General features: G+C 43.3%; 1 protein-coding gene across 1 annotated transcript in view; it reads right to left on the bottom strand.

Annotated features, from left to right (window-relative positions):
- TMIE (transmembrane inner ear) overlaps positions 1 to 20,319 on the bottom strand; it is a 35,579-nt gene that overhangs the window by 14,536 nt on the left and 724 nt on the right. Inside the window, exon 2 of the mRNA XM_054059293.1 lies at positions 9,400 to 9,517. Coding sequence (XP_053915268.1) covers positions 9,400 to 9,517 — 118 coding nt within the window. The remainder of the gene's footprint in view (positions 1 to 9,399; positions 9,518 to 20,319) is intronic.

Here is a 20,319-nt window from a genome sequence, read left to right as displayed (position 1 = left end):
TTTGTCAATGAGGGCAAAGATAGGATAAGGGGTAATGGTTTTAAGTTGAAAGAGGGGAGATTTAGATTAGCTATTAGGAAGAAATTTTTTTACTTCGAGGATGGTGAGGCCCTGGCCCAGGTTGCCCCATCCCTGGACATGTTCAAGACCAGGATAGATGAGACTTTGAGCAACCAGATCTGGTGGAAGGTGTCTCTGCCCGTGGGTGATCTTCATGATCCTTAAGGTCCCTTCCAACCCAAACCATTCTGTTATTTTATGATTCACTGCATTTTGTGTGAATTGATTCAGCTAACTCCCTGCATGGCTTCTTCCACCTCTTTCTGTTTTATGGATTCTCCCGTCTACTGTCAAGGAGGACAGCCTTAGCTGTAGCCCCTTTGTATTTATTCTGAACTCACCAGTGAAAAATATGGATTAGGGTTTGACCTTTCATCAGAAGAAAGTTTTCCTTAGGGAATTTTGGTCTAAGCAAAGTTGGATTTCTTGGCTACGAGATGTTGTGTGGGACAAGAAGAAGCAAATAGTCACCGGGAGCTCTCTGGAGCATCCCTGTAGATCCAGATAGGGTAGTAAGAGCACTCGAGGATGCGGGTCATCTCATGGTTAGGTAGACATCTAAAGTAAACAGATTCCCACTTGTTGTCTCATCTAATAACTCTAGATGCCTACCCTAAAGATGTCTCCAGATAGGTGAGAAGAATCACAGTGACAAAGCCCATATAAGATGTTTTGGCTGGTAATCTGAGCTATTAATTAATACAAGTCCTAATTTAAAAAAAAAAAAAAAGCTCCTGATTGCTTATGCTTTCTGGTTTTTATTTCTTGGGGTCTTTTATGCCTGGTGCAATAGGTCTTAAGGCTAAAGTGAGCTCTCTAACCTTCCTTCCCCATCATTCCATCTTAAATCCTGGGAGTAGTAGTGGGATTTACCATCCCAGGGAAAGAGATATTTGGGAGTGAACTGTTTCCATTGCTTCCATGCAAGGAGAGGAGCTGTCACAAGGAGGAGCCAACACTGCATCTGAGTGAGGCAAGATATAGGGTGATTGTTCCATAATAAGGAGAAATAGATCTTGTCAAGAGTTCATTTAAAAAATAGTCAATAAACTGTACCTGCCATTGCTGTGAAATTGGAGCTAACTACAAAACCCATGATCCCAACACCCACAGATGATTTTGTGATTTGGGAAGACAAAACCAGTTTTGGACCTAATCTGAGCGGCTCAGACCTGTCTACCCACAGATCTCAATTCATAACCACAGGTTTCAATTCATAATTAATTGCAAGAAACATAGTGCTGCTACATACATTCATTTACACCAGGTGAAAAGCAGGGATATTAGCTGTTATTTACCCTGCAAAATCCCTATGGTTGGTGTTAGTTGGATTTTATGTGAGAAGGTGAATTGTGCCTGTTCTCCCAGACTGGGTAGAGAAAATGCACAGGATGGGTCAGGCATGGAATTGCACATGAAGATCAAGTGGAAATTAAAATCATGACAGTCTATTGAAATAGCAATAGTAATAACAAAGCAGAACATAAAGAGTTAATCAAGTGGGTTTGCCCAGGAAGGCTGCAAATCTAACTTTCAGTTTCAGATCCAGAAAGTTATAGTATCATAGAACAGTTTGGGTTGGAAGGGACCTTTAAGATCATCTAGTTCCAACCCCCCTGCCATGGGCAGAGACATGTCCCACTAGATCGGGCTGCCCAAGGCCCCATCCAAACTGGCCTTGAAGTCATATACAAGTGATACCTGCTTGTCTCAAGCAGATCTCAAGCACAGCTGTACCTTGTGCACTGTGCCACACAGCAATGAGGACTCTTCTCACAGTCCCCATCTCTGACATCAGAGCACACCTCTGCGCAAATCTGCACTGCATGTCACTGTTGCCTTGACCATGAATGGTCACCAAGTGGGAGGGAGGATGACGAAGTGCATTAGACTTCCATCTCATGGGAGCACCCATGCAGGAGCTGTTTTGGAGCCCCACCACATTCCAACATCCCAGTTCTTCCCCTTGCAGACTCCAGATGCAATCCCCTCTGTGACCTGACAGCTGTCATGTTTAAGAGAAGCCAGCCTTAGGCAATGGCTTCTCGAATGATTTTTGGCTGATATGGATCACAAGAAATAATGGTATAGCAGTCTGTGTGTTTGTGTGCATGAACATGCACAACAATAGCAGCTTAAGATAATGCTATTCTACAAAACAAGAACAGCACAGATTATTTTTTATCAAAATAATAGCATCGTAGAATGATTTGGGTTGGAAGGAACCTCAAAGATCATCCAGTTCCAACTCCCCTGCCATGGACAGGGACACCTCTCACTTCATCAGGTTGCTCAAAGCCCCATCCAAACTGGCGTTGAACACTTTCCAGGAAACCTGTTCCAGTGTTTCACCACCCTCATCATGAAGAATTTCTTCCTAATGTTTTGTCTAAATCTTCCAGCTTCCAATTGAAAGCCGTTAAAATAAGCAGCAAGAAAGAATAATTAACTGTTATTAATTGGAGTACATTAAAAAAAAAAACACTTAAGACACTTAACTTTCTCTTAAGTAAAGACACTTAACTTTCTCTTAAGTACATCTTTTTTGTGCTCAGCTTGAGCTGCATATGGTGGTGTCAATAAGTTTTGGGGGTTTGCAGTATTTTGTAGGCACATAAGTGCAGGACAGCTTTAAAGAAGAAGGAAATACCTCACAAGATAAGAGGTTTCCATGTGAGAAATTGGGCTGAGGACAAAAGAGGGGCTTAACCTAGTAAACCCTGTAAGAGCTACTCCCTGTCCCAAGAGAACATCACCCAAGAGAACAGTGATAGAGGACTGTACTCCACCAACCTGCATATATCTCTGCATGTATTATTCATAGAATCATAGAATAGCTTGGGTTGAAAGGGGTCTTCAAGATCACCCAGTTCCAACCCCCCTGCGATAGGCAGGGACACCTTCCACCAGATTGGGCTGCCTAAGGCCCCATCCAACCTGGACTTGAACACTTCTGTGCATGCTGAGAAGTGTTTCTTATATGTTGGGCTGATGATGATATAGTGCCATACTAACGCCTCTGTCAGAAAGCACCATGTGAAGCATCCTGAGCCAGCTTAAATTATCTGTGCCTCACTGGAAATTCTGCAAATTAAAGGAAACATCTGGGTAGTTTTGCCATCCAAAAAGTAATGATTATTTAATAGCGTGAATCTTTTGCCTGGCACTCCTACTTTAACACCCACAGCAAGTTGGTAAATAAAACGTCTAACGCGTCAAATTAAACTGCACTCAGCTAATTGCGTTCAAGATGTTTAACAGTTTTGTTGGTGTTCATTAAATAACATTTCATTCTTGGGAACATGTTTGTTCAGTGTACACCTCTCTCCCTTGTACTTTCAAATTATTTTATTCTCCTCTTGAGCCTTTGACAGGTTCAAAGAAAAGAATCCTGGTTTATACAGGCAGATAAGCAAAAGCTTTGCATTTGTGACTCTCAGGAATCCCTCCTGATGATCCACCTGCTTCTTCAAGCTTTCATATCTGTGGTTATATGTCAGGATTAAAAATAGTGATGCTTATGCCTGGGGTCATGTGCTGCTTCTTGACTGGTATAGGTGAGAATGGGAAAGCATCTCTGATGGGTCTCATAGAAGGACACAAAGAAAGGGAAAAAGAGATCAAAACAGAGCCTCCTGCATTAGTTTCTGCTTTAGCCCACTACCTTGTCACTCCTTTTCCAGGTGAGCCCTATTTCCCAGTAGTACTAGACCTGGTGTGGACTAGATGTAAGGACATGCTATGAACAAACCTGTTTCCACGGGTCTCTCCCTGCCTGTGGTACCTGAAATACATCTGGTTGACACTTTACATCAGGGTTCCGTGGTATGGAAGAAGGCAGGCTCTGGGCAAGAGCTGAGAGGTATTGCTTCCTTTTCATAGCACTGTGCCTGCTCTTATAATCCTCTTCTTTCCCTCTTCCCCTACTTATGCCTTTCACTCCAGAAGAATATGCCAGGAAGGGACATTGAGGCATTTTGCCCTGCATTCAGACTGAGTTGTTGGTTTGTCTCTGCAGAAATCAGTGGGACATTAGTCAAAGAGGTGCTGCCTGCGTCCTTCCTGGTGGACTGCTGTCAACACATCCAGGGGTGTAAGTAAACAAGGAAACCAGCAGAGCTTGAAAACAAAGTAATGTTGAGAAAGAAAATTAAAGAGCCCACAGGGCTGCTTAAAAACCTTGACCATAGAATGGTTTGGGTTGGAAGGCACCTTAAAGATCATCCAGTTCCAACCCCCTTGCCATGGGCAGGGACACTTTTCACTAAACCAGGTTGCTCAAAACCTCATCCAACCTGGCCTTGAACAGCTCACCTTGTCTTGAACACCTCAATGTGTTGATGGCTGTGGTGCCAAAGGAAAGAGTGAGTCAATGCAGAACACGTTGGGCAAGCCTTGGGCCAGCTGCTGGCTTTCCCAGGGATGAATCAGGAGCATCCCTTCCTCTACCACAGCACTGCAGTTTGCAAAGGGTAAAACTTTTGCCGCAAATTCCTCAGTCTTTGTGGATGAAACAGGCTGTGCAAGATTCCACAGTTATGACTCAATCCCATGCTGTGGGCCCAGTGTTGGTCCTCAGTTCTCTATTTACAGCTTTCACAAGACAAAAAAAAAAAGAAAAAAGGAGACCAAGAAACCAGATAGTGGTGCTCTTGAGTGAATCAGATCGTCCTGACAGCTAATCTAATCTCAGTTGTCTGTTGTTGTCTCATCAAAGTCTCTCCAAGAAAAAGGGAGACAGGTGCACCCCTTGTCTCTGCTCCTGCCTGCAAGGGGTTTAATCTCTTATCAACCAGCATTCAAGAAGCAATCCAGAGCAGCTGAATTATGCTGGATGCTGAGAGGCAGCCTGGGTAAGGACTTCAAAGCACATTTTCAGGACAGTCACCAGCCTAACGGCCTGCCTTGCTCTGCCTGATTCAAATATCCAAAAAGGAAGCTTTCCTTTAATTAAGGACAAAATGACTGAGCTAAAATCTTGGGAGCAGAGAAGCAACATTGAGTTGACTGGCCGTATATGATACCAGAGAAACATTCTTTTTGCCCCCTTTTTTACAGTTATTTCCCTGTAGGGGTTGTGTTTTCTGTAAAAATGATCTCTCATGGGTCTTCTTTAGCTGTAGCAAAAAGCTTGGGCATTCCTGATATTTTAGTAGACGTATAAGAAACATGTAATAATACACAGATCCATGAGAGTTATGCCTCCAGCACCACCTGAATGATGCTCTACGTGTGCTACAAATTTAGATGTTCTACTGTGGGCTGTTTTGCTCCCAAAGTTTTGGTTTCTCTTGTGACAAATCCTATCACAGAACAGAAACAAAGAAAAAAGATAGAGATGGATGGGTCTGACAGATGTTTCCACATTGCATCTGAGAAAGTGGCTGCCGGTTGCTGCAGGGAAGACAAAAATCTTCTGTTAAGTGGTGTGCAAAAATCTCTTCTAGTCTCTGCTGAGTAGAGCTAGGAGCTGCCCCTTTTGGTTTGTAATCTGCCCCCAAAAGCTTTTTATGAGTAAGGTCTCCCTGGAGACTTTCTGCCCATTTCAGGGCTGCATGTGTTGGCAGAGAAGATGCCTTTACATAGTTTTTGTTTGTTTGTTTGTTTTTTAATAGGGAAATGTAAGACAGGTTTATATTTGGCTATTTTTTATGCCTTTCATTATGTGATGATGTCTTCTTGTGGAAGGTGTTAAGAACAAGAGCTGGGGAACACACCAAGGTCATATCTATATTTGCAAGTCCTGCCAGGAGCAGGGTTGTGGGGTGGAAGAGAGGAGGATCTGCCATCCACACCCAGTGTATTTCAGGAGGGGTACTCTAATTTGGTCCTGTGTCTGCTCTTAGCAATGATTGTACATCTCTGGAACCATAACTTGCTGGTGTAACTATCTTCTATTTCCATTTCAACTGAAAGGAATTAAGTTGAAATGGTCCATAATCACCCACATTGAAATAAGTAAGGAACATTAACTTTAAAAGCAACTCCATCCCCCTCCTCATCCTCATTTACTCCTCACCTGAATTCACACGACAAAGGAGACACACCCTTAAAGCCTTGATAACAAGGTGAGATGGGAAGCTGATTGGAACACGTGCAGGCCCTGAGAAGCCCTGGAAAAGATGTTCTTCTGCCTCTTAGTGCAGAAAGTTAGTGCTATTATAGAGGGTTTTGTTACCTTCTTGTTCTGACTGGGAACAGTGCTCCTGGAATCAGGAAAAGGAAGGCATACTAAAGCTCATCTCTGTGTTTCCAGTAGGAAAGTAAAAAATTGCCTAGTTTTCTGGATCAATACCAAGGCAACCTCCAAGAGCTCACTCACAGAGAAACCCGTGTCTGCTCCTGAGAGTTAAAGCTTGGCTGGTAAAGCTGGGGAACCGTCAGTGCTTCGGAGATCGCAAGACAAAGGAGGAGGAGGATAACGTTGCTGAAGCAAGATATGAACAATTGGTAAGAACTCCCTGTATGATTCAGTTATTCTCATGTCACTAAGTCTGAACTTGCTTTGATTTGGCTTGGATCACTGACTTGGTTAATAGTTGTTTTCTTCATCAAATACTTATTGTTTCTATAAAGCTAACTGAACTGGTGCAGTTGTTTTCCAATCAGAATACTTCTTCAAACAAAAAGGGCTGTAGCAGAGCGGTAGACCTATTAACTCCATTGCATATTGTGATGCACTGGATCTATTTATGACTCTGAGACTCACCAAGCCTCATGTCATTCATGACTCGTGTAACTTCGGGACATGGTTTTGTAGGTACAATAGTGTTGGACTGGATGACCTTCTAGGTCTTTTCCAACCTTAATGATTCTGTGATTCTAAGTCAAAACCCTGTGATCTTCTACCAAACACTGTCCCACTCCTCCCATAATGTTTGTCTCTAGCAGGCTGGCATAATGGTGCGATTCTGTTGAACTACTCGTGTGTGCAAGTGGGAACTTGAACCTTAAAGTACATGTTACTTTGCACATAATCTATTTGTTTACCTATTTTATCCTGAAAAGCATTCCAGTTTCTCATCATTCCCTGCTTTCGGCATTTTCAAGGCATTAACTTTCTTTGTGTGGTTTTGCGTTGTTTTTTTTTTTTTTTTTTTTTCTATAATACATTTCCTTTCTGGGTTTGTCATTAGATGAGTAGACTTTAATGGATTTTGCTTCTTGCTACTGATATTTTCAGGTAGCCAAAAGCCCCTTAGTTCCCTTTCTACAAGCAGTGCACCATTTGAAATATTGGTTTGCCAGAATGGTGATTATCCATGCTTTTAATCCTAAATAACCTGGTAATCAAAGAGACAATTTCTAGCCACAAAACACAAAAATTCTTTACAGTTTGATGCCCTTAGAATCAAGAAAAAAAAAACCAGCTAAAAAAACCCCTATTCACTAGTCTATTTGCATTCTAAAGCTCCTGCTGTTCATTTTGATGCTTATTTCATACAGTGGAGTCACAAGGGCTGAAAACTTGGCCATGTTTGTTTACATTCTTGTGGTTTGTTTGCAAAGGGAGTTTGTGGCATGTGATGAATTAGCATAAGCTCCATTGATTAAAAGCAGGCAGGTTGTAGGAGCTGTTATTCCTTAGGGTTTGGGTGTGGTGTTAGCTTAGAGAGGGCAACGAGGGGAAAAGAAAAGAGAGGAAAAGTGTTTGTGCTTGCTTTGAAATGTGAATGTCTGCTTTAAATACAGCCTGGGAACATAATAAGAGTACTATCAGGGAAAGACTGATACAGGCTACTCACAGCGGCCAAAGAGGAGGTTGTGGCAACAACAAGCAATTTTATTCCCCCAGTATCAGCAGAGACAAAACACAGACTGCTGAGCTCTTTGATTGGATTAGGGCTACATCCAGATGCAGGTTTAGCAGCAAATTAAAATGTAAAACAGAGCACTAGAAATCAGTTGTCTGCAATACTATGTTTTTAGAGCTGGCCAAGCAGTCTTGTGTTCTACCAAACAGTGGCCACTTGTAGGTCTGGGTTGGCATCACCTCTGGCTATGTCTTGCCAGGAGCTTGAATGTAGAAGCTCTATCGTGAAGAGTACCCATCATTTATGATGAAGGAGAGCAGAAGTGATGCAGAAAGCTAAGGCACACAAGGCTTTGCCTTCATTTTTTTTAAATTGCTTCATTGCTTCACTTATAAAATTACTTTTAACAAGCAATTAGGGCCACAAGCCAGGATAAGAAGAGAATGGTAAAACATATCTAGATTTAGATGTATCTAAGTCCATATGGCTGGATGATGTCTTTCTTGGAGTGCGTAAGGATATAGGGTGATTTCTGAGTTGATGGCATTTACCCTTAGGGGATGGACATGTGTTCTGTCCCTATGCTCAACTGTCTCTAATGGGGAAAAGAGGCTCAAGGGAATTGTAGGTGAGTCAATATAAGTTCATTGGCTGGAAGAAATGAATTAGTATTTTGCAAAATCTAGAGAGTAAAAAGAAGATGGGGAAGAAATGGATTTATCAAGTTTGACCTGTATCAAACTGAACTAATTTTCTATATGAAGTTATAGCTGGCTCAAGGAGAGAGCAGAAGATCCTTCCTTTGAATTGTGATAGGGTTATGATGTTGTCTTAAGTGGCATTTCCAGAAGGAAGGTCCTGATGACGTTTGCAATGCACAGTGAAGCACATGGCTTACACATGGTTCCCACAGAGTGAGCTGCAATGGATTGAAGCTGGATGAAGATAATCAGGTGGGGAATTGGCCATACCCAGACAGATCCTCAAAGTGTGCTGGGAGAGTGTCTGATCCCATCTCGCCGCAGCCACCAGGTCTGAGCCAGTATGTTCCTATGCCTGGATCCAAAAAAAACAGGTGTGTTTCAGGTCCTGAAAGCCTTGCTAAAGTGAAGTGAGGGTCTTGGCACTCAGAATAGGAGCTAGGAACAGTAATGCCAGATCTGGCTGTGACTGAAGACCTCCTGGGGCTTCTCAGTATGTAGGACAGCGCAAGAGATCACATATGGTTTTTATGGCTATGTGAGAGGGCAAGACCATGGCTGTAACATGCATTGAATGTGGGTCTGTAGCTCAAGTCCCAGCTGTGGCACAGCCCTAGAGTGTCTCTTCTCTTGAATGCCACCAACAAAGGCGTGTTGATAAGTATGTTACGAGATGAAGCCATGGTGGCCCATCTGTTATTCCTTCAAAGATCTCTCCTGCCTCTCCCTACTGCAAAAACCCCACAGTGTGTAGCCCCCGTGATGCCAGAGACTATAGACCCTCAACCTGCAAACTCCAAGGCTATTTGATCTGTAGTTCTGCAGGAACAGGTCCTACTTAGGATGGTGCTGTGGTTGGTGCAAGGCAGAGAATTATAACTTACTGACTGCCAGGACAAAGATGGCAAAGATACCAACCACCTGCCAGAGGCGCAGCCCCCAGATCACCACTGTCTCCGAAGTGACCGGGTCTGGTTTCTTTTTCGGGGGTTGTGTAGTAGCCTGGGAAAAAGGGAGAGAAAAGAAAAATGTGATTTAGGTCTTGCAAAGGTCCCTGAAACAGTCAGAAAGATGCCAATAGCACAGGAGACAGTAGACCCCAGTTTAGTGGCCCCCCAACTATTTGGAAATCTTTGAGGAGCAGGGACTTTAATAAAGAACTTGAATATAAAGCTTTTTCCATTTTGGAGTTTATCTGAAGTGTTGCCTATTTTCATGATTACACAGCAAATCTTTTTGCTGTTTTTTTCTTAAAGTCCCCTTTTTTTTATTTTCAAAAAAAAATGCCTATTTCCTGGGGCCAGGAGGAAGTTTCTTTATCTTTCTCCTATCTTTAAAAGATATTTTTAAGACCCAGCTGCAAGGTACAATACAGCTTTATTTCTCTCTTGAAAAGATTGCTCCCCAAGTTGCAATGCAGTGGTATCTACTCTGCTAGAGATAGATGAGAAAGAAAGGAGGAAAACAGCTAAATGTTGAAGTGCAATGAGATCTGGCTGCTCCCTAAAGATGCGGAACCGAAGTGGACAACACAAACAGCAGGGAGAGGGTCTCATCAGCAAGACTCCATCCCACCACTCCCACATAAGGAATGATGCAGGTCCAGGTTGGCAGCCGGGGTGAGCAGAGCGAGTACTGGGGGTTAAAACATGTTGCTTTAGCCCTGTAAAGCTAATGTCAGAAAGCAGAGATGTCAGACTTCATGAAATGAAAGGAAAAAGAGGTTCATAGCAGGCCATTTTGGGCTAGAGGCTCCAGTTCTGTAGCCAGAGCTTTGATTCTCACAGCATTATGAGATTCATAGCAGAAATTTGATACCATAAGGAGATTAAACAACACAGAGGGCATCAAGGATCTGAAATTAAATCTTAGACCAGGGATCCCGTTGCTTTGTAATACATATAAATAACAATAATAAACAAACAGCTGCTTGCAATGAAGAATTTAGGTAACATGTACTTGCTGAGAGCCCTTGCACTACTTCAGAATGTTAAAAATGTAGAGGTTAATCCAGTTGTGCTGTGAGTCCAGGAGGAAGGTCCTGACTTCACTCATTTTTTCCTTCACGTGAGTAAACCACAAGAGTGCCTGCTGGGAAGGTAGTGCTGTTTCATTTCTCTTTATCTTGTAGCTTGCAGGTTCCTTTTGTACTTTCATCCACAAACATATATATATATATATGAGGCCAGTCATAAGTGGTATCCCCAAAGTTCACTGCTGGGTCCAGTTCCTTTCAATATCTTTATAAATAATCAGGACGAGGGGAATTGAGTGCTTCCTCAGTAGGTTTGTGGATGACATTAAGTTGGGTTGGAGTTTCAATCTACTTGAGAGCAGGGAGGCTCCACAGAGGGATCTGGATAGGTTGTATCCATGGGTGGAGACTAATCGTATGAGGTGCTATAAGGCCAAGTGCTGAGTCCCGCACTTGGGACACAAGAACCCCGTGCAGCACTACAGGCTTGGGGAAGAGTGGCTGTAAAGCTGCCCGGCAGAGAAGGACCTGAGGGTGTTGGTTGACAGCAGGTGACCATGAGCCAGCATTGGCCCAGGTGGCCAAGAAGGCCAATAGCATCTTGGCTTGTGTTAGAAAGACTGTGGCCAGAAGAACCATGGAAGTGATTGTGCCCCTGTACTTGGCATTGGTGAGGCTGCACCTTGAATCCTGGGTTTGGTTTTGGGCCCCTCATTACAAGAAAGACATTGAGGGGCTGGAGCATGTCCAGAGAAAGGTAGCAAAGCTGGGGAAGGGGCTGGAGAACGAGTCTTATGAGGAATACCTGAGGGAACTGAGGTTGAGAAAAGGAGGCTAACGCGAGACTTTCTCACTGTCTACGGCTGCCTGGAAGGAGGATGTAGTGAGGCAGGTGTTGGTCTCTTCTCCCAAGTGACAGGTGATGGGATAAGAGGGAATGGCCTCAAGTTGCACCAGGACAGGTTCAGATTAGACATCAGAAAAAAAATTATTCACTGAAAGGGTTCTCAGGCACTGGCAGAGGCCACCCAGGGAGGTGGTTGAGTCACCATCTCTGGAGTTATTTGAAAGATGGGTAGACAAAGTGCTTAGGGGTATGATTTGGTAATGGTCAGGTAGGGTTGGACTTGATGATGTCAAAGGTCTTTTCCAACTAAGTGATTCTATTATTCTATATGTCTATTGTGATCTGGAAAATAATTGAAGTAGAGGGCACGATGCCAAATCCTTCTGTTCCTTAAAAAAATATTTATTTTTAAAATTAACTAGGTTTCCCCCACCTGTAATTGTATTTTTTTCTTTCAATTTACATTTGTTTTGAGGAAGTTGGGATTTTTGCTTTGTTTTCCAGTAAGCAAGTCTTGATGTTAATTAACAATTTATTAAAATGAAACATAAAAAAGAACTGAGAGATTTCTGTTTTTTCTTTATTCATAAACAGTACTTTTTCAATTAGATTTGCTTCTATATTTTGAGTCACTAATGACAGTTTGACTAAAGAAACCTGCTCTTAAATTCTCTAGTAGATGTTACATTGAGCCCGATTGTCATTTGGGAAAGGATATCTTAATCAGTTAAGTTCTTTGGGCTAACAAGGAGGTCTTTGAATTAAATTCTGTGGCTTTTACTGTATCAAAGGTCAGAAAAGATGTGATAATGTTCTGTTTAGCACATGTCTTCAAGAAGAGAGGGGATTTGGCTAAAGAGAGGAGTGTGTCTGATGCAACTAGAACAGCACTAATTTCCAGCTCCTGAAAAGGCTCTAGAAGTGAAGTCTGAGAGGACAAGCAGAACAGGTGAAAACATGGAATAATAATGAGAGCCTTATCTTGTGAAGACGGCAATGTGAGCTTTACTTATGTAGTTTAGTGGTGATTTGCCTAGTACTTCAGATAAGGTGAACTGCAGCTTCAGCTCCACTGACTGATCTTAGACATATATGGGAGATTCTGGGTCAATAAGCCTTACAGATATCTGCCTTTGCTAGAAGAAACTTCTCTGTAACAACTCTTTAGGTGGAAACAGGACAAGGACCTGACTACCTAGGTACTTAGAAGTTGGACAAACAAGGTACCTAAGTGCCATAGAATCGGAGTCATAGAATAGTTGGGGTTGGAAGGGAACTTAAAGACCATCTAGTTCCAACCCCCTGCCATGGGCAGGGACACCTCCCACTACATCAGGCTGCCCAGGGCCCCATCCAATCTGGCCTTCAACATCTCCAGGAATGGGGCAGCCACAACTTCCCTGGACAACCTGTTCCAGTGCCTCACCCCTCTCATAGTGAAGAAATTCTTCATGCCCCGCTCCAGTTTATAGCCATTGCCTCTCAGCCTATCACCACAAGTCCTTGTGAACAGTCCCTCTCCAGCTTTCTTGTAGCTGCTTTCAGGCACTGGAAGGTTGCTATAAGGTCTCCTCTGAGCCTTCTCTTCTCCAGGCTGAACATGCCCAACTCTCTCATCCTGTCCTTGAATGGGAGGTGCTCCAGCCCTTGGATCATCTTTGTAGCCCTCGAATCATCTTTGTAGCCCTCCTCTGGACCCGTTCCAACAGTACCATACCCTTCTTATGTTAAGGATTCCAGAAATTGACACAATACTTCAGATGTCATTGCAGATCCTGTCAGTTCTCAGTTTCCCTACCTCTGAAATTGGGTTGACCATGTTTCACAGGTGTGTTAAGAGGACAAACAATACTAGTGAAACAGGTTGTATAAACCAACTCCTGGTGTCCCAATGCAGTGGTGATATACAGTCACACACACCAGCAAGAAACGTTTATTCTCTTGGCTTATGGTTTAGAAAATCAGAGGTTAACAACCTCTCACTGCCAATGAATTTCACATTATGATGTTTTGTGGTGCAGCAAATCACAGAGTTAAAGCCTGCAAGTGATCTTCCAGAAGGGTTGTTAGCAAAACACTTTCATAGCCTTAGATCTGAATGCAGGACCTGATCTGAATAAGCAATAGTATTTTGATAGATGCTGAAAACACTTCATTTCTTAGAAAAAAAAAGCATAAAACCTCCTCCACAGGCACATTTCCTACAGTGCCCTTTCCTTCTCAGCCCATGAAAGTGCAGTTAAAACACAGTTGTAATGGATATCACACAGTAAATTGGAGTTGCTCTCCGATTACTTGTCAATTTGTGCAATACAAGCCATATTTTAGTCTCTTCCTAAAGAAGGATGCTTCCCACCATGTCTGGAGTGCTTGGTCTCCCAGGGGCATCCTATTCCAAATCCATTTGTGGCGATAAGGAATTCTGTTTGAGCCTGTCTGTTCCAAGCTGTCCAGGTGACCTGGCATCACCCAGCCCCACCTCACTGCTATTTGTGACGGCCATTCTTCTTCCATAGTGTTGGTCATGGGGTATCCACTACTCAAAACCCAGAGTTACTACAGGTGGACTAAGGGAGGAGTCCGGCCAGCCTGGTGTGGTCTTGTAGAGGCGCCTAGGATGATCAAAGAAGTAGGAATTTGCGATATTAACAGTGAAAGATGTCAAGGGTGGCCTCAATCTGATTCACAGGAGATGTTTCATTGCAGTAGTTGGCATGATTTTGCTATTTTGTGAAGCTCAGCCCTCCAAAGGATAGGTATTTTCTCCCAGACTTGTTTCTGATGGGCCACTGGGAAAGGGAGCCAGGTATAAAGAGGAAGACTGGTGGGGAAAAGCAAATTGTGGGGCTTCTGCTGGAGCTCTTTTTATCTTGGTAAATCTTAAGTGTGCATCAAGAAGCGAAAAGAGATGAGCGGGACATGGTTGGTGTTAGTCCTGCCAAGTGATTTTGCCCCTCTACTCTGCTCTGGTGAGACCATACCTGGAATACTGGGTCCAGCTCTGGAGTCCTTGGCACAGGAAAGACATGGACCTGTTAGAGTAAGTACAGAACAGGCCACCAAAATAATCAAAGGCCTGGAAATCCTCTCCTACAAAGAGAGGCTGAGGGAGTTTGGGTTCAGCTCAGGGAAGTAAAGCCTCGAGGAGAACTTACTGTTCTTAGAAAGATGAGGCGTTTAAGAAAGATGAGGAAAAACTTTTGACAGGGGTAATGGTTTTAAACTAAAAGGGAAATTTAGACAAGGTATTAGGAAGAATTTTTTTACTCCGAGGGCAGTGAAACACTGGAACAAATTGCCCAGAGAGGTGGTGGGTGCCCCGTCCCCAGAAACATTCACGGCCAGGTTGGATGGGGCTGACCTGGTTGAAGATGTCCCTGCTCACTGCAGGGGAGCTGGACTGGACATCCTTCATGGTCCCTTCCTACTCAAACCGTTCTATGGTTCTACAATCTCTGCATTGTGTTCGGGCACCACCTTTACAGCTTCTCCAAGTGCCCAGCAGGGGCTGGGAGGAGGAAAAACCGCTCCATAAGGAGCTGGATCTGAACTGACATTGGACACTCAGGGCTGTAAAACATCTACTAAACCTCAAAACATTAAATCATTTCCAGGCAAGATGCGCTTTTAGGTCAGAACAGTTTGACACTGGTTCTTCTAACTAAAATAAAAGTTTTGTTTCTGATTCATTTCAGGCAAGCAGAAACTGTCAGTGGTGATGGTGAGGGAAAAGCAGTGCTATCATCCCCAGTGGAAAAGGAGATAGTTGCTAGAGACAAGAGTTTTATTTGCTTCATCAAGCAGCAGAGAAGAAAAACTGCAAAAGGCAGTGCTTTTCAAGGTCTTATTTTTAAAATGCTGCTTCTAATTAGGCTTGACTGGTGTTGCTGCTCCGCCTGCAGCATGTCTGGGCTTTGAAAAACAGTGTTTATTCCTAACTGCATTTGATTACATATATTTAAAGGCCATAGATCGCTCTTGGAGACTGCGCTTTAAATAAATGCACATCTGCACTCTCTTCTTTCCTCTCCTTCCAATTAATTAAGGAGATGAACAATCTAACAATGGACCTCCACACAGGTAAGACTTATCTAGTAAGTGGTGGAGAAGCCCTGGCAGAGTCTTGATGCAACACTGAAAACATAGAAATTATAATCGAGCTATGGTTTCACAGATCAAGGGCTAATATAATAGAAAAATGTAATTTAGGAAAAGAAGACTGATCATAATGACTGAATTCAAGTGTAATAACTGATGAATCTAGTAACTGATATTAAATTATGGTGTAGATACAGCTGTTGCTCTGGTCATGAGGTTTGCTTGCACCAGTGTTTTTCCTGGGCTGGCTGAAGGACCCCTGTTGTGGTTTCAGACCTCTCGCCTCCCTAGTTCCCAAAACGAACCTGATTTTTCATACCTGGACCAGTTCATGGTGCTGTGAACAAGAGTTCCAGACTGAACCCCGATGACTTTTTTCATCAGAGAATGGCAGCAGTCACGCAAGAGCCTCTTCAGCTTAGCTGTATGATAGTTGTTTATTAGCAGAGATGATACATTTATGGATTCAATGATTGTCTAGGGATTTTCTTAAGGTTTATGTAGTTCTGGGTCTGGAAGGGTCCACTGACTTTGTATACTCTTTGTCCCTCTCTCTTGAGCCTGTATTCTCAAACAGAACATGACAAGGAATTACCAGAAAATTGCTTTTGTAACTTTCTAGATTATTTTGAATCCAGCTGACCCAAATAACTGTTTTCTTCCCTAAAGATCTCTTTCTTAATGTTAATACTTGTCTCTCAAGTCATTGTGTTGCTTCTCTATTTCCTTTTGAACTATTATTCTCATTTGTTCTTTTTATTGTCAGCTGCTGAGTTAAATCAATGTATCCACATGAAAAATCAACCTCAAGAGTCCACTACTCCGTAATTGTGCCCACCTTCATTTGAACTACAATCACACATGAGAATTTTTAGTTTATTGCATACAGCATCTCATCCATCACATTCGCTTGAAAGCTATAAATGAGGGTTACTGTCCCTTGAGTCCAACAATATATAGCTGAGTGCAACAGGAGCTGAACTCTACTTAACACCCTGTGTATCAAATATATCATTTGTCTATATGGCAATTGGAAAGTGTAAAATCTTAAAAAATACCTTAAAGGCTTTAATTAACCTCTCCATTTTTTTTTAATATGGCCTTAAATTTATCTTGCAGTCATCTTCTGTCTTGCAGCTTTTCCAAGGAGTCCAAGTTAGAATTGACAGGAGACCCAAAGCATCTTTATTTTAATTCCTGTCTTCGTAGAGAAAAGGGGCTACAAGGATGATCAGAGGGCTGGAGCACCTCCAATATGAGGAGAGACTGAGAGAGTTGGGCTTGTTCAGCCTGGAGAAAAGAAAGCTCTGAGGAGACCTTATAGCGACCTTTCAGTACCTGAAGGGCCTACAGGAAAGCTGGAGAGGGGCTGTTCGTAAAGGCTTGTGGGAATAGGATGAGGGGAAATGGGGATAAACTGGAGAGGGGCAGATTTAGACTGGACATAGGGAGGAATTTTTTCACTATGAGGGTGGTGAGGCACTGGAACAGGTTGCCCAGGGAAGTTGTGGCTGCCCCATCCCCAGAGGTGTTGAAGGCCACGTTGGATGGACCTTGGGCACCTGAGGTAGTGGAAGGTGTCCCTGCCCATAGCAGGGGGTTGGACCAGGATGATCTTTAAGGTCCCTTCCAATCCAAACTATTCTATTATTCTATGATCTTTTTCTGGTCCTATAAAGCTTCTGAAGATATTTTTACGCGCCTAGAGGGCTGGAGCACCTCTGCTCTGAGGACAGGCTGAGAGAGTTTGGGTTCTTCGTCCTGGAGAAGAGAAGGCTCTGAGGACACCTTGTAGCAACCTACTAGTACCTGAAGGGGGCTACAAAAAAAGCAGGAGAGGGACTTTATAAAGGACATGTAGTGATAGGACCATGTGGAATGGGTTTAAATTGGAAGCAGGAAGATTTAGATTAGACATTAGGAAGAAATTCTTCACAATGAGAGTGGTGAGGCACTGGCACAGGTTGCCCAGGGAAGCTGCGGAAGTCCCCTCTCTGGAAGCATCGAAGGCCACGTTGAATGGGCCTCGAGCAGCCTGGTCTGGTGGGAGGTGTCCATGCCCATGGCAGGGGGTTGGAATTGTATGGGCTTTGAGGTCCCATCCAACCCAAACCAATTTATGATTCTAGTAGTATGAATTGTGCTACCTCCTCATCCCTCCTGCCTTTTGTAAGCTGTCTGCTTCTTGAAACGCATATTTTACACTAACTAAGACTCTTGGAGAAATGATGGTGAGGGTGGAAAGTTACGGAATGGGCTGGTGAAATATGTTTTTCTTGTAAAGGGTAGTATTTTGAGAGAGATGAATGCATTGTCCAAGCTGTCCTCTGCAAGAGGAGAGGGGGGTAGGGAGCCAAAACCATGCTGTCCTGTTCTTCAGTCTTCTTGGTGTTAAAGCACTGCTGTGATGCTGGAAAAGAACCTTTTCCCAGTGTTCTAGGTCTTTACCTAGCTCTTGGTGACATTTGAGCACGTGAATACCTTTTGAAGGCAGGGATTTGGAGGTACTGAGGGGTTCCTAGGTAGCGCTACGTGAGTGCATCTTCACAAACCTGAACAAACTACAACTGAATGCAGGCAAGAGACTCAAGGGAAAGTGTCCTCAGTGAATGCAGGGTGTCCCTCTGCAATGCACCTTACAGGAGGTCTCCTGGTGCACTGAATGGGTGAGTGTCCAGGGCAGCCCATGGAGCTAATTCCAAATTTACCCAGTGCAGGTGTAGCTTGTTAATCCTCAGACCAGTAACTTTCCACGTGGGAGACTGAGAATTCTTCCAAAAGGTCTACGAAAGAGGAAAGCATTTTATCAATGCAATTAGATTCATCATTCAGAGGCTTTTATTGCATCTTTGCTCCCAAGTGGAAAGTGCACATGAATCTGCACATTTGAAAACATTTGAACACCATTAAACAAGAAGGATCTTCTTGTTTCTTTATTTCTCCTTACTCTGTGGTATTTTTTTTTTGGTTTGGTGGTTGTTGTTTTTACGAGCTTTTGAAGTTCTCTGATGTCCAACCCCTTTGACCTTCTCTCTGTGTGCTTAGATAGGCTGGCTTAGCATAAATTGAATTATTGAAAATAGATACCGTGTATAATTATTTGAAGCAAAAAAGTCCTTGCAGAGCTTTGGAGCAGCCTTTAATTCATCTGCTTGTAGAAATAAAAAAACCTGACTGTTCATCTAATCTCATTTTTTGATATCTGGTAGTTAACCTGCTGTGCAGCTTGTGTTTCCAGATCAGATTTGCTCCCTCTAATGTGCTGTAAGAAGCAGACAATTTTACAAGAAATTTTGGTATTTTACTTATACCAGATGATAAAATTACATCTCTTTCAGAACAGGTTTTGTAGTTTTGCCTTTTATCTTTGTTTTGCTTTGGCATGAGGACAATTCCTGTAAAGTGTGCCTCTGTGAAACGCAATGAAAGGGAACATCTCCCTGCTGGGGTGGATGCTGTGTCTGCACGTTGCCCTGGGTTCAGCAGAGCATGCTTTGTGAAATGTGCACTGTAAGAGAAAGTTCTGCCTCACTTGTCACCTTGAGATCTGCTGTAGGCTGAATAGCTCGGGAAAAACGTGAAATAAGTCTACAGCAGAGGTTGAATGAGTTGGTAAAGGAGTTTTAGGGTCTTGTTTGCCTTCTTGGGAATATCATGGGCAGATAGGATAGGTTGGTAGACCCAATTGAAAATCCTCAATGAAGCTACTTTAAAATGAGACAATCTGAGTTGCTGGGGCGAAGATGGATGATGGAGTGAGGATACAAAAGCAGCACGGTTATCATTTTCTGATGTTTGCGATGGACTGCTAAAATCTGCAGAGAAGGCTGTGGAGATGGAGTTCAGATCTGGCTTAATGTGAGGCCAGGAGAGGGGCAGGGCAGACAAGGATGTGAAGTTTTGATATATTGAAAAATATCTTTCCTTATGCCCTTAACACAGCTATGCTTGCACAGATGCATTTTTGAGCAGTTTATCTAAACTCAAATCTGAGAAGAGCAACCTCTGCCACAAGAACACGTCAGTTGTTGGCACAACAGCACTGGAGCTTTGACCATTGGCCCACACAGCAGTTGCCTCTAATGTGACTCAGGCTTTAGGAAAAGTGACAAAGAGGTTGAAAATGGTTGGACTGCAAAACTTTGGGCTATGAAGATGATCAGAGTGCTAGAACCCCTCCCATATGAGGACAGGCTGAGAGAGTTGGGTTTGTTCAGCCTGGAGAACAGAAGGCTCCCCAAGGTGACCTTATAGCAGCTTTCCGATACTGGAAGGGGACCTGTAAGAAAGCTACAGAGAGGCTTCTTCTCAGGGAGGGCAAGGATAGGACAAGGGGGAAAGATTTTAAGATGAAAGAGGGGAGATTTAGATGAAATCATAAGAAGAAATTTTTCATGATGAGGGAGGTGAGGTAGACTAGCTCAGGTTGCCCGGAGAAGTCGTGGATGCCCCATCCCTGGAGGTGTTCAAGGCTGGGCTGGATGAGGCTTTGAGCACCCTGATCCAGTTTGAGATGTCCTTGCACATGGCAGGGGGTTAGAACTGAATAAACTTCAAGGTCCCTTCCATCCCAAAACATTGATTCTATGGTTCCAGTCCAGCTAGGACTCTCACTTCTGAAACAGCTGGCAACAAGTTAGAACCACTTCTGGGGTGTTTTCCTGGCTTTCGAAGCTGCTTTTTCTTCCTGGTTCATCCCAGCCTTGCTGTATGGAGCAGGGGCCATAGAAGCGAGTAGTCATCCTGAGTGGAAAGCTCCAAAACTGACCCACAGGCAAGGAACATCACCTCAAAAATGAATGTTTTGCTGAACTACAGGAAATGAGGGAATGCAGAAGAACAAAAATGCAGACTGAACATTTAATTTGGGCAGCCACATCCAGA

The sequence above is a fragment of the Cuculus canorus genome, chromosome 2 (genome assembly GCF_017976375.1).
Source record: "Cuculus canorus isolate bCucCan1 chromosome 2, bCucCan1.pri, whole genome shotgun sequence".
Classification (NCBI taxonomy): Eukaryota; Metazoa; Chordata; class Aves; order Cuculiformes; family Cuculidae; genus Cuculus; species Cuculus canorus.
The sequence above is the reverse complement of the archived record's forward strand: the minus strand, read 5'-3'. Positions and strand labels throughout refer to the sequence as shown.